The sequence below is a fragment of the Ptychodera flava genome, chromosome 18 (genome assembly GCF_041260155.1).
Source record: "Ptychodera flava strain L36383 chromosome 18, AS_Pfla_20210202, whole genome shotgun sequence".
NCBI classification, from domain to species: domain Eukaryota; kingdom Metazoa; phylum Hemichordata; class Enteropneusta; family Ptychoderidae; genus Ptychodera; species Ptychodera flava.
Window position 1 is genome coordinate 11,962,882 of NC_091945.1, and position 17,093 is coordinate 11,979,974.

The 17,093-nt window shown below is 37.1% G+C and overlaps 1 protein-coding gene across 18 annotated transcripts in view; it reads left to right on the plus strand.

The window, feature by feature from the left end:
• Nucleotides 1–17,093, plus strand: part of LOC139116856 (cAMP-regulated phosphoprotein 21-like) — a 111,870-nt gene that overhangs the window by 73,728 nt on the left and 21,049 nt on the right. For 12 of the 18 annotated variants that reach the window (XM_070679569.1, XM_070679568.1, XM_070679581.1 and 9 more), the window contains exons 2-5: nt 2,952–3,110; nt 8,292–8,833; nt 13,603–13,738; nt 16,585–16,726. In XM_070679569.1, the coding sequence (XP_070535670.1) occupies nt 8,330–8,833; nt 13,603–13,738; nt 16,585–16,726 (782 nt within the window). In that variant the 5' untranslated portion in view covers nt 2,952–3,110; nt 8,292–8,329. The remainder of the gene's footprint in view (nt 1–2,951; nt 3,111–8,291; nt 8,834–13,602; nt 13,739–16,584; nt 16,727–17,093) is intronic. The other 6 variants (XM_070679572.1, XM_070679583.1, XM_070679579.1 and 3 more) reach the window with 1 other exon arrangement.

Genomic DNA, 17,093 nt, shown 5'->3' on the forward strand with positions numbered 1-17,093 from the left:
TCGGTGTAGAAATTTACAGCATATATGTTATGACTTACGGAAAATGCAAACGTATTTCTCTTCCCCGATGTACTTTTCTTAAAAAAAATGTGCTATTGAATGCAGTTTATCAATTTTAATATTGATGGACAAAACCATTAACAAGGTCAATTTTCATATTCTAGGTCATCCACAGAGGTCATATGCACTTCCAAAAGTGGTAAATTCTGTCCACAGGGTAACAATAGTGAATTTAGTCTATTCTGAAGAGACGATAGCTACAATTTTTCCATAAATTTTGTTTACTTTTAAAATATACTTTATTTGTTCTTCTGTATATCAGAAGTGCATAGTCTTCAACTTGAGAGGACAGCCTGTGTACGAGTATTGTGTCAGTTATTGTGGATATGTGCATTATAGTTGGGACTAAATGTATCTGTCAATATCAATAATGCAAAGTGTATGCAATAGGGTATATGTGCGACACTTATCCTCTGTATTACAATATACTGTGGGAAAAAGAAGAAAGTGTCGTAGTGTTTGTTCAAGAACCAAGGGTAGTGAGAATTTTATCAAGGGTTGTGGCCATGGCTGCCTTTGATCGGTAGTTACTGTACAGGTAACCGCTCAGAACATCAATCAATATTTGACCCTTTCTCAAGTGACATACATGCGTTTATTGAAAGCATGCCGTTTCAATCAGCAAACAGCAAAATTTGATTTTCAAGGGTCGCGCACACATCCTCACAAAAGGAGACGAGTAATTATCTCCATGGTGATGGGGTCAACTGAACTGTTTTCAGCGCTCTCCAGATTTCCCACAAAAGAATTGCCACCCTCGGGGAACTGTTTCTGGCGCTTATATTGTTGTTGCAACACAGAATAAAGTACATACTCTCGTTAGTGAAAGGAGTGTTCAGATTAATAATTACACAATTGCAATGAAGTATTGCAATCCAGGGTTCCAATGATAACTCGGTCGGTTACATCAGCTATACTGACACAGTTATTTCTTTGTACTCTGCAATTATCTTCTTCGTCCTAGGGGTTAAAGGTCACACTGTGTAGACTGACTTAAGTTGAAAGTGTTCAAAATCTTTTAGCAGATCAAAATATTTTCCCACATTCTGTTTTATCTGATAAGTTACCTGTTCAGTGTCAAGCATTTGACTGAATACATGTATTGATATGTTTACAAATTTAATTCGTCTAAAGGTGTACTACAAATTCTTGCCGGAGAATAATTACACCAAAATGTAGTGATTCACAAAAGGCAATAGAAAAATAGGAAAAAAATGACACTTCACATCGAAGATTCATAAATTCATCACCATTCTTATTAAGTTACAAACAAATTTTTTAAACAATTTTAAGAAAAAAATTGGTACAAGTACTACAAGAAATCTTCCTTAAACAATGCATTCTGGGATATCTCTTTGGAAAAGAAATACTCATGAGGTTGTCGTGAATATTGTTACAAATATGAAATTTTATAAAAAACATTTAGAACATAATTAAATTAAGATAATTGATACTGTGTTTTCTTCATAAAATTGTGTCCAACAATTTCTCAACATGTTATAGCGTAGTATTTTTAAAATACTTATTTACAGGATTAGTGGATTCAACTTAATCTCAAAAAAAAAAAAAAAATTAACGAAAAGCTGTGAGGAAACAAAAGTATCAGGAAACTGTCCAGATTGACTGGTCACTTGCAGCAGTAGCGTATGCTTGTTAAAAAGCATGAGAAGAACTCAGATTAAAATGTGTGACAAGACAGATATGTGAAACCAATCTACCGACAAAATATCAGGTTCAAAATCAAAGAGAAGAGAAGTTCACTATCAAAGTTGGCATTTAAGCGTGTAATCAGGTCTTGTGGAAAACAGATTAGCGTGATTTCTTTGGAATTAACACACTCAGTGGTTTTTTTTGCGTCCGTGTTGACATTTTGCGAACCTTGTTGAGGAAAATGTCACGGGTGAAGCAAGTCCATTAACAATTGCGTCAGGTAATGGAGCTGGCGTCATGCTTCCATACCATCGCTGATGTGAAATAATTGTTTCAATAATTAGATCTGTTCAAGATTCTCAACTTGCAAAGTCACCTTGACGGTTTTTTTCTCAAATTTTTGTTTAAGCGACAAGTTTACACTTCCATAGTGTATTTGTTACTTATAAAAGTAATTTTCATTTTACAAATAATCGATCTGTGGCTTTTTTGTAACCAATTTCAACATTTGCATCATCTGGTACATTTACTGTATGTTGTTACCCAGTGGGCAAGCAGAGCGATATTTAGCCAAATTTCAATGTATTTTCACATACTTGGCATGGTATCTTACAGCAGGTTGGCCACTAAAAATCAAATTTACAGTCTCTAAGGTGTTCAGGGGCTGTCAAATGTTCAGGTCTTTGTTAAAATGCAACATACGGGAAACGTTTTGACTAACTGACTCACTGATTTTAACCAACTTGACCCGATGATGGGCCTGTGAACTTGTCAGGATAAGGGTTATAAAGATGAAGCGCATTAAAAAAGTGTTTTTGGGATGCGCTCTTTCTTCAGACTACCTACTTTAAAGATAATCAGATAAATGTTATAGCAAATGACTTGTTGGTAATTACAGCACAATTGACACAGTGCCACTAACCTAATGAAATAATTTAGTGTCGAATTTGAACAGCATTCCATGAATTAAATCACCGTGAAAGAAGGAAGTACAGGCTATCGTTTGGAGGACAACTTTCAATGCTTTTAACATTCAGCTTGCTTGGGTGTATCACATTCTATTTACTCACATCACTCCGAGAAGATTAGAAGTTTTACAAGGGATAATAGGAAATAAATCTTTTCAAATACAGCTAGGTAATGAAGGAAATGAATGGCGACTTGTAATCGGAAGAGGACACTATGATTAAAATAAATTGAATGATTATTTCATGTATGTTTTTTTCTCCGTTTCATTGCAGAATGGTAGAAATTAGTAAATTTCCAGGGAGACTTATTTCTGGGTAAACTTCTGCATCAGCTGACTGTAACCAAGATGACCTCAACCATCAATGACCTGACCTGTGATCTTTGACCTCTGACCTTTGGCCCATCTCTGCTGTGATTGGATATTAAGTAAGGTACAATATTTATTTATTATTTATTCATTTGTTACTTCCTAGGAGATGACCTGTAATATCTGGTGTAATTTAACATTTTGAGTTGTGCCACGATCTTGCTCAAATTTTCATCAAAGCACCATGCCATGTACTTTGTAGATATAAAAAAACTGCTAGTATATATGCATCAATGTGTTTGATTTTCCATACCCTAATACTATTGTGCCACCTAAGCAAGTCATAAAAGTTTCAAGTGGTAGACAGTATTTTCAATATGGCAGATTTTTACAGGTGAAACGCATCAAACTACAGAAACAAAAGTAAAGTTTTAGGTCATACGTGACTTTCATGCCAGAAATGCTTAAAAAGATGAAAAGATGAATGAGTTTGTCTAGTTTCACGAACAAATAGAATTTTCTGCCACGAAAATAATTGCCATTTGTGCAAAAAGTACTTATAAGATCACTATCTCAAAATCTTGCTTTGATGAGAAATCAACTTTTTACCCACAATGCATTTCCTGTAGTTTGCCCCATCAACACAAGTCAAAAGCTGTTTGCAGTGGCGAGAATTGTAGGTGACACTACAGCATACTATTGGAAGCAAGCAAGAAAACATGTCCGATACATGGAACAGAAATACCAAGAAAAATATTATCTGACAGTTGCCAATATTTAGAAATTAATTCAGGAAATAACATAAATTGTGTATTAATGAGCGAAATATGAAAAGTGCATAAATTTTGTCAATTCAGAAAATACAAGTAGATGAGTGTGTTTGACAAGTAAAGAAATATGCAAACACTTAATGGCTAGCTGTGCAGACTACTTCAGTATTGTAAAAGCTTCATAGTGTTTTTGGTTTGTTTATGGCTAGCGTTTTGATATCTTTGTTGTGTCAGCTACGCTGTCAGTTAGCTGTGATGGTGTTGGATTCCATCACTGCTGTGTGGTCGCTGCTCTGGAGAATTCTTTAAGAGATGGGTTCACTGCCTGAGAAAACAACATTTGTGCATCTCAGCAGAAATGAAATGGTTTTTCAGGAACATCTGTTACCATGGTAACAGTGTTGAGAGTTTTCACACAGGGGTATCACTCACTGAATGCAGCAAAAAAAATGTGAGAAATGCCAAAATGTAAAGCAGTCAGGCTTTGTTCTGTGTTTTTCTTATGGCATGACAAAATCCATAGAAAGGTTTTACATAAAAATTGTACATTCACACCCACTGTGTGCACAATATATATCATCAAACAGCTTGTACTCTAGGCATTGACAACTGTTTACATGCACTTTGCATTTCACCAGCCACATTGTGGCATATTGTCTCTTCAGTGGTCAGCTCAACCTTACCAGGTCACATGGTGTCCCAACAGTTATTTGATGTTTATTTTCATGTGTGTAGGGGGAGCCAGTGACAGCCATTGCTGCTATGAGGAGGGTTAATTGAATGACCATTTGGATAGAAATGTATGGTGCATTTTTCAGTGATCTGTAGATATGCTTTCAGCTGCCATTTTCTTCAATGCGAGAGCAACTTTGACATAAAACATCCATAGCATGACAGAAAGAAATACTATTGTGTTGATGTACTGAATACATCCTTCACATATTGCCACAGTGGATCACACATAGCTTCATATCATAGTACTCACAGATGTGGTCATGCACACACACACACACACACACACACACACACACACACATTGATTCTCTGCACACTGTTATGGTGATCAGTTCCGTTTGTCCAGTAACCCTTCCAGCACCATAGGGTGGTGAGCAGTGTGCCCTCTAAGCCAATATGATGCGCCACGACAGAAAAAAAATTCTCTGTGACGCAAGAAAATTTTGAGTTGAATAGGAAATAATACATGGTGACTCAAGAAAAATTAGCAAATTTTCAAATTCACTCAAAAGTTTTTAGTCCCCACGGACACCGTCCGGGGGGACTTATAGGTTTGGTCATGTCCGTGCGTGTGTGCGTGCGTCCGTGCGTGCGTCCGTCCGTGCGTGCGTGCGTCCGTCCGTCCGTTCACGCAGATATCTCAGAGATGCCTGAAGCGATTTCATTCAAACTTGGTACAAGGATTACTTCATATGTCATACAGATGCACGTCGATTTGTTTTGTGATACGATCCAATATGGCTGCCAGGCGGCCATTTTTATTACGATTTTTTCATGTACAGAGCCATAATTCAGGCATGTTTCAACTGATTTTATTCAAAGTTGGTACAAGGACATTGACCAATCTCATAGATATGCACGTCAATTCTTTTTGTGATACGATCCAATATGGCCGCCGTGCGGCCATTTTGTTACGATTTTTCCATGTACAGAGCCATAACTCAGGCATATCTCAACCGATTTTATTCAAAATTGGTACAAGGACATTGACTTATGTCATACATATGCACGTCGATTTGTTTTGTGATACGATCCAATATGGCTGCCAGGCGGCCATTTTATTACGATTTTTTCATGTACAGAGCCATTACTCAGGCATGTTTCTACAGATTTTATTCAAAGTTGATACAAGGACATTGACCAATGTCATAGCTATGCACATCAATTTGTTTGGTGATACGATCCAATATGGCCGCCGCGTGGCCATTTTGTTACGATTTTTTCATGGACAGAGCCATAACTCAGGCATATCTCAACCAATTTTATTCAAACTTGGTACAAGGACATCGACCTATGTCATACACATGCACATTGACTTGTTTTGTGATACAATCCAATATGGCCGCCGTGTGGCCATTTTATTACGTTTTTTCATGTCCAGAACCATAACTCAGACAGGTATCAAGCAAATTTATTCAAAGTTGGTACAAGGAGATTGACCAATGTCATACATATGCATGTAAATTTGTTTTGTGATACGATCCAATATGGCTGCTGTGCGGCCATTTTGTTATGATTTTTTCATGTACAAAGCCATAACTCAGGCATATTTCAACCAATTTTAATCAAAGTTGGTACAAGGACATTGACCTATGTCATACATATGCACATTGATTTGTTTTGTGATTCGATCCAATATGGCCACCATGTGACCATTTTATTACGATATTTTCATGTCCTGAACTACAACTCAGACATGTATCAAGTGAATTTATTCAAAAGTATTTTTATCACAGACCTAATGAAGAGGACTCTATCCTCTCTGAGGACCTGTAATCAAAGCACCCATTAACAAGTGGGGACTGTGTCATCAACGATGACTTGTTTTTAATCCTGTTAGTTAGAGGCACACTGATGGTGAGGCAATTTCAGAGAAGACATTTATTTGTGATCAACAATATGCAAATTTCATCATCGCTTGTACAAACCAGAATGAAGTCATCCGGAGGAACCGAGAAACCTGTACGCACTTGTGTGATGCAACATCAGAAGCCTGTGGTGGGCGTACACTGTGGATTTCATCGTGTCTGGAACACAATGGACTATTTGACATTTTAAAGGGAAACTTCCGATATGGATTCTTGGGCAATTGTAATTGATTATCGAAACAGGAAACGAAATGATAATGAGCTTGTTTTATTCATCAATTGTCATTGATGAAAAGATCTTTGGAGGCGTTGAATGAAACATTTTTATGTGAGCACTTGTCTTCCCCACTCTGATGAGCTCTGTCCGGATCAATGGTGTAACTTGTTCTAGTTTCCCATCATTTCATGCATAATGATGACGTTTGTGGAAATGTCAATGACTTCCTGATGTGTACAGTTTGTATAAAAGGTGTGCTGGGCTTATTAAATGTATGCCACCTTGTTAGGTTTGTGTGGCGCTTTGGATGTGGCAAATTGGCAAGCACACGTTGAGTGGTAGTATATGCAAATTTTATTTTAACCCTATTGCCACCACAGATTTTTAGGGACTCTGGTATACCACAAATGTATTCAGCATTTACCTGAACTTTTCACCCGTTCACCCCCAATTCCCTGTGAATTGGTCCATAGTCACCATTGGTAACAATTGGTTTGGGCCAAACCATGGCAGTGCAGGGGTTGAAGGTTGGTGCCCAATGGCTGTGGTTTGATTTCAAAGAACTCAAGCGTGATAGCTAAGGTAGAATGCACGTCGGGGACAGATATTCAGACTCTCAAACTTTTACAATATTCTTTCAGCATACCACTTATGGGAGCTCATTTTGAAGCTTATGAAAAACAAAAAGTTTTCAACGGCTTAGTTTTTTGAAAATTAAGAATCATATTTTTTCCCATCGAGACAATGCAGGGATAGCAGCGATACTGAATTTCAAATATCGGTAAATATCGTGTAATTTGTTTCTCTGGTACCGACATTATTCTTGATTTTGAAATAGAATGATTGAAATATGTTTAATGATTTAAGTCTTTCACTTATAAGGGCTGAAATACCTTAATGGTAGGTACTTCACTAATGACAGACTTAAGACTGTGTGTAAGTTATTTGATCTTCACCATGTAGTCGTAGCAGATACCTTGTGTTAGAAATACAGGTGTTGTGTCAGGAATAGGGATGATATCTAAGATGAGCAATGTGAGAAGATGTTCAGTGGTACCACAAGATTGTGACCAAAGAGATCACACTTTGCAATACTGTCGATTCATGTATGCCACAAATGTAAAATAGCCATGGACAAACAGGTGCTATTGTTTGAAGTGACACTTTTAGTTGTGGTACATGCAGTCGCTGGGTGTGTCGTTTGTGTGTTTGTGTGACGTAAAGAAACTGTAAGTTGGTTCTAATAGTACATATACGGAACAAACCAATTTATGATAACAATGACTCTACATCTTGTATACATTTTCATATTGAAGAACCAATTAAACTGGTTGCAATGGCCTGAAATGTCTGTTGCAAGCTGTTTTTTTGTAATGATGATAAATTTCATTAGATGTAGCTATCATCTGAAACTTTGATACGCCATATTCTGACAAAGATACTGTCATTCTACAGTTGGCCTGTAGTTTTTCAAAAACGACATGCCATGAATGTCATCTTGATTTCTTTTTTTTTGGTGAGCAGATTTGTATACAGCATAAACTGTATTTCTGAAAGCCTTTTTTCCCAAAGTTTTCATTCTGTAATGAATATTTAATTAGTATACCAATACTTGAATTCCCATGTAGCAGAACGGTCAGTGATGCATTGTGGGTATTGCCCGAAGGACAAAGATGGCCGCCACTGACTTGCGTCTCCTCTTTTTTCCATTGCAGTTATTCTCTGATTCGATCACCATAGAAGATCCTAAATCATGGAAAAATCAGGTACCAGCAGTGCAACAAAAAAGGAAAAACCAAAACCAGAGGTGAAAAAGACGGAACCGAAGAAGGAATCTCCATCATCTGCCAGTGATAAAAAGGAAAGGCTCGAAAAAGGAAGGGAGAAGGATAAGCTAGATCACAGAAAAGAAAGGCAAGAATTTCGGCGGGAAAAATCCAAAGACAAATCTGAAAGTAGAAAGGACTACAGAAAAGAACAAACTCCTCCGCGATTTCAAGGAAAGAAACTTTTATCAAAGAGCAAACGTTTGGAAGAATCACGTGATGATGGAGACGTGCCTTGTAGGGAGGGCAGTCGCGATGGTAGTCGTGACGGTGGCAGTCGTGAAGGCAGCCGTGACGGCGGTAGTCTAGATGAAAACGAAGCAAATGGGAAGTCGCAATCGCACTCTAAGTTTAAAATACTAGTACGGAGTCATGCTGTCCGCGATGCATCGTCGCCACCTCCAGTTCCAGATTTACCTTTATTGTCATCGGTGAGTGGTTTACGTTGTTCTTTGTTTCCGCGCACACACCTGATATTGCTGCTTTCAAACACCTGCAACGTGTGACAATGCCGCGTAAATTGCTCTCACCTTCACTTGCTACCAGACATGAGAAGAGCAAGTAAGTCTGTCTTATTTCACTACCCCCCCCTTCTCTGTTGTTGCCTCCTTTCCTGTGTACTCAGGCAAACACACGGTATCATGAAAGGTTTGTCAACTTCCACAGGGTAGGTGTTTGAATAAGAAAATGGCCGGCACCCTTTTTGTATGGGTGGGAATTGAATGAAGTGTTTGAGATGGAGAATTGGAAATTTGTTGATGCAAACTCAAAGCCCATGTGACATTTGTGAAATGTTCGCACAATTATTTAAAAAACAAAAAAGATAACAACCTTTGATTTCAATGTATTGTGTACATGAATTGATCATTCTTTTCAAAAGCAAATATCACACATTGAAGATATACCGTATGTTATAAAGGTAGGCCTGTACACACAGCTGAGCATGTCGATGTTAAATTCACATTCTACTTATTAGAATTCCATTTGCGTGTAAAGTTGCCGTGTTCTCATGCACACACACTGTACGTCTAGACAAATGTGCAAAAGGGCAGTGACATCCAAACTAGCCTCACACGGACACCATCCAACGGAAAACTCATTCCGGCATTTCATAAACTACGCATCATTTATTCTTCCCATCACTTAAAATCCAATATGACTGCATGATCAATAAACAAGATTACTGCCAGTTTTCAGGGAAGGGCACGTTACTCGGACCACAACAAACAAACATAATCTTGCGCTCTCCATAATGGTAACTGCTGATGCATAGCGCTTTCCGGTAATCCAAATTGATCATGTCCAATATTACGCGGCAGTGATATTTATATAAGCAAGAACTGTCATGGCAACACACCTTCTGAACAGACACCAACTTCGGTAATTACCTTGTATATAGAAATTGTCTTGGCGTATGAATTATTACAATTATAGCAGAAATGCTGTGTTTACAGTCCTTCAGTCCTCTAAGGGTACAAACCGAAACGTGACTATGTCATATGAAATCAAACAGAGCGATGAATACAACATATTGTTAATTATAGGGACAGTGAGTTACGCTTGTCTAATTTCCTTAATTACTACAGACTGTCATTTAAAGTGCAAAGTTAAGTAATATGACCTTGTGTGACTTTGAGTTACCCCCTGGTGACAGTTTAACAGCTGTGTCATTTATTCCATGCATAACAGTCATTGAATATGCCCACCTGTTGACGTGACAGTTTTTCTTGAATCATTGACAGTGAAGGGAAAGTGATCTTCTATCGACAACACAGCTTTCCAGGTTAATAAAATGTAAAATGTATAACAGAGTTCTTGAAGGCATTGCGATGAAGACATTGCAGTGTCTTGGACCTGCTCGTAAGGCCAAATAAGATATCAGATTAATGTTTCTCAGCCCCCTTGGTCACCATGCCCATCACTTTGACAGATAGTCGTCTCATCGCTTCTTTTCTTCAAAGGTGTGTTCAACAAAATACTTTGCCATGGTATTCCTAAATGAACGGCTAACACACAATCAGAATTATTCACAATACATGTATCATGTCAAGGAAATTATTGAGTCAGCATGTTGAGCCAATCAACACCCAGTAATCATACGAGTATGTAGACCCTGTATCAGGCCTTGAAATAGAACACCAGAATTAGGTCTGTCTGTACAGCCATGTTTCAGATCTGTGGCGATGGATACAGCCAGAAATTACATGACTGTGTGCGGACAGACCTGCAACAAGTCTGTGAACACAGCCTTTTAAATCTAACTGGGATTACAACTTCTGTGAAGAGCTGCCTCACGTATCTTGAATGTTCTGGGCCTGGTATAGAAATTGCGTAATTTGCCTGTGAATTTCTTGCTTTCTGTGTACAGTGTGTGTAGATGTATGTGTATATGTTAGCATCATGAATGGCATTCTGTATTGATGGATGGACAGGTGGGTGGGTAGGTGCAAAAATGTGTGTGTGTGTGTGTGTGTGTGTGTGTGTGTGTGTGTGTGTGTGTGTGTGTGTGTGTGTTCTGACTGTATGTAAACTCGTACATGTCATGTGAGTGACCATTCTATATTTTACGGTCTCTATAAATTGATTCACCATGAACACTTTAGAAAAAGTTCTGCACAAAAATACTACAAAAGTAAACTGTAAACTTTTCAGAAAAGCTGTACTCTGTTTCAAACTCCCAGACACCTTGATGAACCTTCCATACCCCTCGTACACCATTTATTTTGATCTGTTGTAAAAGAATTGTACAGGCTTCTGATCCATCACACTCTCTCTATAACAACATTTGTTGCACTGACTTGCAGGACATCAAAATATTGGTGAAAAAGTTCAAGCAAGCACATGTAGGTGTATAGAGTGTAGAAATGTGATAGTGTGTCACATGGCACTTTCCAGACAGTTTTCACACTGTCAATGTATGTCGGCGGAACTCGTGTCTGTCGTGCATTGACAAGTCTACCGTATCCGTAATCATTTAGATTTCCTGTTAATCTGTTCAGCCGTAGGGTCTGTGGGTTATTCAATAGTGTTATAAATGCTGGACTGTCACTTGAAGAAAGGGGATATGTGACATCTTTTTAAGAATCATGTCACGACGTCCTCGTTTTCACCATCAATATTTCTCTAGCAAATTTCTGAATAAGATATCGAGGCGTGTTGTTTGATTATTTGCAAATGACTTCATGGTTGTTATATGTCGTAATTTTTCCCCTGGAAATGACATATTATGGAAAATCAGTTTCTGGTTGATTGCCGGAGAAGTTGAAACAAGATACCCATGAATATGGTAGTTCGGTCTTGTTGAGTCGTTGTGGAGCTGTAACCGTGGCAACAGACCATTGACACACTTCTGACAAATCCCTGGATTTCTGAGCTTCCCTTTCCAAAAAGGGGACATAATTCATTTAAAGATACGGTAAAAAGGCCAGACTAGCTAGTGGCCATGTGCACTCCTGTACAAATGGTTTTGAATTTTTCATAATCTAGCAAGTATCTTTCACCTGCTGAGGTTCTGATTAGTGGCAAGCAAATCTCTTAATGGGACACAGTCGCTCACCTTTTCAAATCACTTCTTTTATTTTTGTTTCATTTGAGCAACTATCAATGTTGTTCTGCTCGCTGAAAACACACTAAATTGTCAGATCACAACTCCCTCCCTGCTTGCAAATATAACAATGAATGCTTCAATAAGATAATTTATGGTACATACCAAAAATTATTTCATCAACTTATATTAATGTTATATATATACATACAGTGTGAGTAGAGCTCTGATGATTGACAATTTGACATGTTTCAGTCAGCAGAACAACATTAACAAGTTCAAACAAATTTTTGTAAAGTCCAAAATTCAGACATCAACAGTAACATTGACATTAACATGCACACTGGCTCTAATGACAAATGAAAAGTAGACATTCATCATATTAAACAGAACAAGAAAATACATTTTGCAAACAGAACATAAGTAATAGAAAGAACATCACAAGTTTCACTTTAAAGGACAAAGTCGGCCATTTTCATGAATTTGTTTGATACGAGATACCACTTATATTATTTGACATGTTGAAAGATACTGAATAAATGGGTGACCATGCAAATATTTGACCCCGGTTTTAGACAAATTAAATGAAACCATCACAAAAATGAATTAATGGTCATGATCATTAATTCATTTTTGCCATGGTTTCATGTATCGTTTCTAAAACCGGGATCGAATATATGCATGGTCACCCATTCATTCAGTATATTTCAACATCTCAAACAATATAAGTAGTATCTCGTATCAAACAAAATTCATGAAAAATGGCCGACTTTTTCACTTTAAAGGGACAGTAGCTGTAACTTTTGATGAGTATTTTGCTATTTTTGTTTTGTATGTCAGTTGCAAGTTCTTGTTCTACTCCGGAAGGTGCATTGAAACACCCACTACCGGTATTTAGCTTGTCCACACAGCGTCTATATGTGTAGAATGCACTGTTGTTATTTACATTTGAATTCAAGTCCAGACTAGAATTCACTTGTCAACAATAACAATTCAATCTATGCATGTACAGGCTGAGTTGACAAGCTGAATACTGTGTATCTCAACATGCTTTGCAAGTAGAACAAGAAACTGTGCTGGGCGTTCAAAACCAAAGCTTTGAAAAAATTATCAAAAGTTGCAGCTACTGTCCCAAAGTTACAACAAGCTTTAGCAAATTATTTCTTGATGTGAAGATGACAGTAGCCATCAGCACCATCAAGCCACGGTCTTAAAGAGAAATAAAAGTTTAAGTGAGAAATAAAAGTTAAAATGAAAAATATTGGACAGACAAGCGATGATTGAATGAGAAATGATGTTGATCCAGACGGAAGAACAGAGATTGCATTGTGACAATAGGTTGTGTCATGCCTGATGCTGGAATGGAACAGGGTTTGCTCACTTCTCTCAAAAATACTGTCATCACTTCCTGGCAATATCCTTTGAGGCTGATTTGTATCTCTTTCCAAACGTTTGGTCGTGTTCTATATAGAATATACACCACTGTATATAACCAACTTTCTATCATGTTTTCATCGCCTGATACATATTTTACAGAGTTTTTAAGTTATGACTGACTGTACAAAGGTACGTTGATTGTCAATGGATTGTTTTTCAGGATGGGTCACGAGAAGTGATTTCTGAAGCTAGCGTATTTTTGTTTTTCTCTGTCAACAGCTTAACACGTCAAGCGATGGTACAGCCACTGCCACATTGAAACATCAACTGAGTGGAGACAATCCACCTCTGAACATAGCTCAAGCACAACTTAGCGGAGAAGCTACACCAAAGAGTGAACCCGCTCTCTCCAGAGGTTTGTAGATATACACAAATTAAAGCTCATAGCAATGATGCTTGTAATAAATGCAGGGGATCTTTCTGTACCGGGCCTGTCTTCCCTATGGTGTTAATCAGTGCTTTCCTAAGGGTGCCTTTTACAGGAATAAAATCCAAATGCTCCCTTAGGATAGTGTTGATTGTAATGTAGTGGGGTGTAGGCCCAGTGTTATTCAGTCTTGGCAGTCATTATTTATTTTTATTTATTTATTTATTTATTTATTTATATATTTCGAGAACCAGCTCATACACCAAAAACATACAGAAAAAAAGGGGGACTGATAAACTATAAAAAACTATAAAAACACTAAATCATGAAGGAAATTAAAACTGTTAGACAGAGAAAACTTTAAAAGCAGTCGGAAAACAGTCTTTTCCAGAACAGGCTACTTATACTGTGAACACCCCATATTAGATGATTTGAATATGATTTCAAGGAGTGTGTCCCCATAGAGTAAATTCAATATACCCTTGATGTTAAGCTGTACTGAATGTAACTTTTGATATATGCCCCTTAATTTTTTTTCCTGTTTGTAAAAAAATGGTTCATTGACCCTCTCCAGAAATTATGTTGAAATGCCTTGTATATGCATAGTGGTCGGTGTTTGAATTGTAGTGTAGATTTGACTTGAGTTGTCAACTGACATATGTTGTATACAGTGCATTGTGTTTTCAAGACTAGTGCCTTGCATTGCAAGATATGCTTCAGGCAGAAGAAGAAATGAAAATGTTCCCATGTTCTAGAGGAAAAGTTGAAATACTATCAAAAGTGGCGGCTAGCGTTCTGTACTCAGGGAAATTCCGTCACTCACGAAAATTTCAAATCACAGTTTTCTCAAAGCGTTGAGAAATATTTTCAGTGAGAAGGCAGACTGGTTGCAGGCTATAGCGGAAGATCTATAAGAGTAATACAGGGCAGATGATTTTATAATGATAACAATACATACAATCCGTGATCACTACCTGTACATTGCTGGTGATTGCTTTGTCATAGTAGTGCATCGCCAATATTCCCATCACCTCTTATTCTTTATCAATTTTGAATCTATCGATACCATCTCAAAAGTGTGGTACAATACAGCACTAGTTAAATGGACATCTATTATCCACATATTAAATAGAACTGCAAACATCTGTCTTTAAATAAATTGTTTAAAATTCCAAAAACTACAGCCGCCAGCACTTCACTCTCAGAACAAAAATTGCACTCTCAGAAGTGCTTTAATATAAAATCATTGTAAGTCAGTGTTTAAGATCACTATATGTTGACTAAACTTTTACACAGAATAGCGAAATAGAGCATGTCAGTTCTCATATGAAATTGAGGAAGAGACTTGACTTTCACCTTTTTAGGTCAGAGTGATGTCACCCCTTGGGGAGGAACAAGCCAAAATGGCATTGCAGCACACACACAATTTATACAATTAAACATCTGCCAACTTCAAAGAACCTGATTCAGTGAGATCTAGGTCAAGTCAAAGTCAATCACAGCATTGAGAGAGTGAATGTACGCACTTCAGGTCAAGCACCATAGCATGAAATTGAGCAGTGTTAACCCTTTGAGCACCAAAGTCTATTATTGTCAAGTTCATAAAATATACCACAGTCAGTTTTTTTCTGATTTTTGCCAAATTTTGATAAAAAACTGTTGCTGATGAAATGTGATATCCATTTGGTCCAAAATTATGAAAAAACTTAGAAAAAAGTTCACAGAAATTGGTAAAATATTTCATTGAAATTTTGGTGGGAAAAATGACAGCAGTCAAAGGGTTAAAGTTGTATACGCCTTGAAACTTTGACGCAAATTTTTGTTCAAATTTTTGTTAAGAAACTTTCAACTATTCTCTTTCAAAATCAAGAGTAAAAATCTGGGGTTACTGTGAAATTTCAGGTATTAGAGAAACAAATTACCTCATATTTACCGACACTTGAAATTCAAAATGGCTGCCATCCCTCCTTTAACTCTGCAGGAAAAAGTTCAATTTTCAATTTTCAAAAAAATGATGGTGAAGACTGCATGTACTCCAAAGGCTTTAAAATGAACCCACACAATCAGTAGACTAGAAAAATATTGTAAAAATTTGAGAGTTTAATATCTCTCCCCAAGGCGCCACACTACCTTAAATACACATTTTTCAATCCCAAAGGATAAAGCTTGCCTCAGGTGATGAGTTACTAGGCGTTGCTGTCTTGTTTGTACCATTGATAATCAACTGTAGAAATATACTGACAGATATAGTTGATAAAAAATACACTTTTTAAACATGATTATGTGATTTAAGGTGGTTCGCGCCTTGAAAGTATAAGACTTAAAACATTTTGCTCAAATATTCTCAGTGAAATTTTCAACCATTCTCTTAAGAATTAAAATCATGGGTCATCGTGCAAAGTTTGATACTAGAGAAATAAATTACCTAACATTTACTGATATGTGAAATTCAACTGTCTGCCATCCCTGTGTTAAGTCTATGGGGAAAAATAAAATTTTTGATTTAAAAAAAATTAAGATGGTTAAAATTTTTCTTACACTAAGAGCTTTAAAATGAGCTCCACAAGTGGTAGATCAGAAAAGAATTGTAAAAATTTGAGAATATGAATATCTGTACCCTATTGGGGAACTCCCCTAAATTGAGGGGGTCTTAACCTGTTCACCCCAATTACCAGTAAACAGGTCCGCACTCACCATTGACATGAATGGGTTTGGATCAAACCATTGCGGTGAAAGGGTTAAGGTAGTCTTGTCAACTTTTCATTTGACTCTTAATTCACATGTATCTTTGACTCCAAAATAATGTCTGTTGTTTTTTTTCTTACCTTCAACAGAATCAAGTCAAGAGAAAGAATACACAGATTTTACGGGTGTTGATGTTCATGAGTTTATCATTCAAACTTTACAAAATTCCAGGGATAGAATGATGCTGTTCAAATTAGAACACGATTTAATGAACTTTGTACAAGATCAAAGGTGAGAGGTCAACACACGTAATTTGCATAACTATGGAGTGTGCTGTTTCTGTACCAACTTTCTCAAATTTTATTACCAAAGATGTTGCTTACGAAAATGGAGTGGAATACTGATCAGAGGTCTATGACCAGCTCAATTATATAATATTCCAAAGCCCACTCAAAATTTGTTAGGGATGGAATTGAGTCTTAAATAAAATATTCGGTAGCTTGCCAGCAGAATGCATGTGGATTGGGAATCGTACATTGCAGGTATTCCAATCTGTGTGCAAACCTGATCTGGAAAATTTGAATGCAAAACCATTTCAATAGAATTTCTCTGTAAGTCATAGACAGTGTACCTTATGATGAAAATTTAAAAAAAGAGA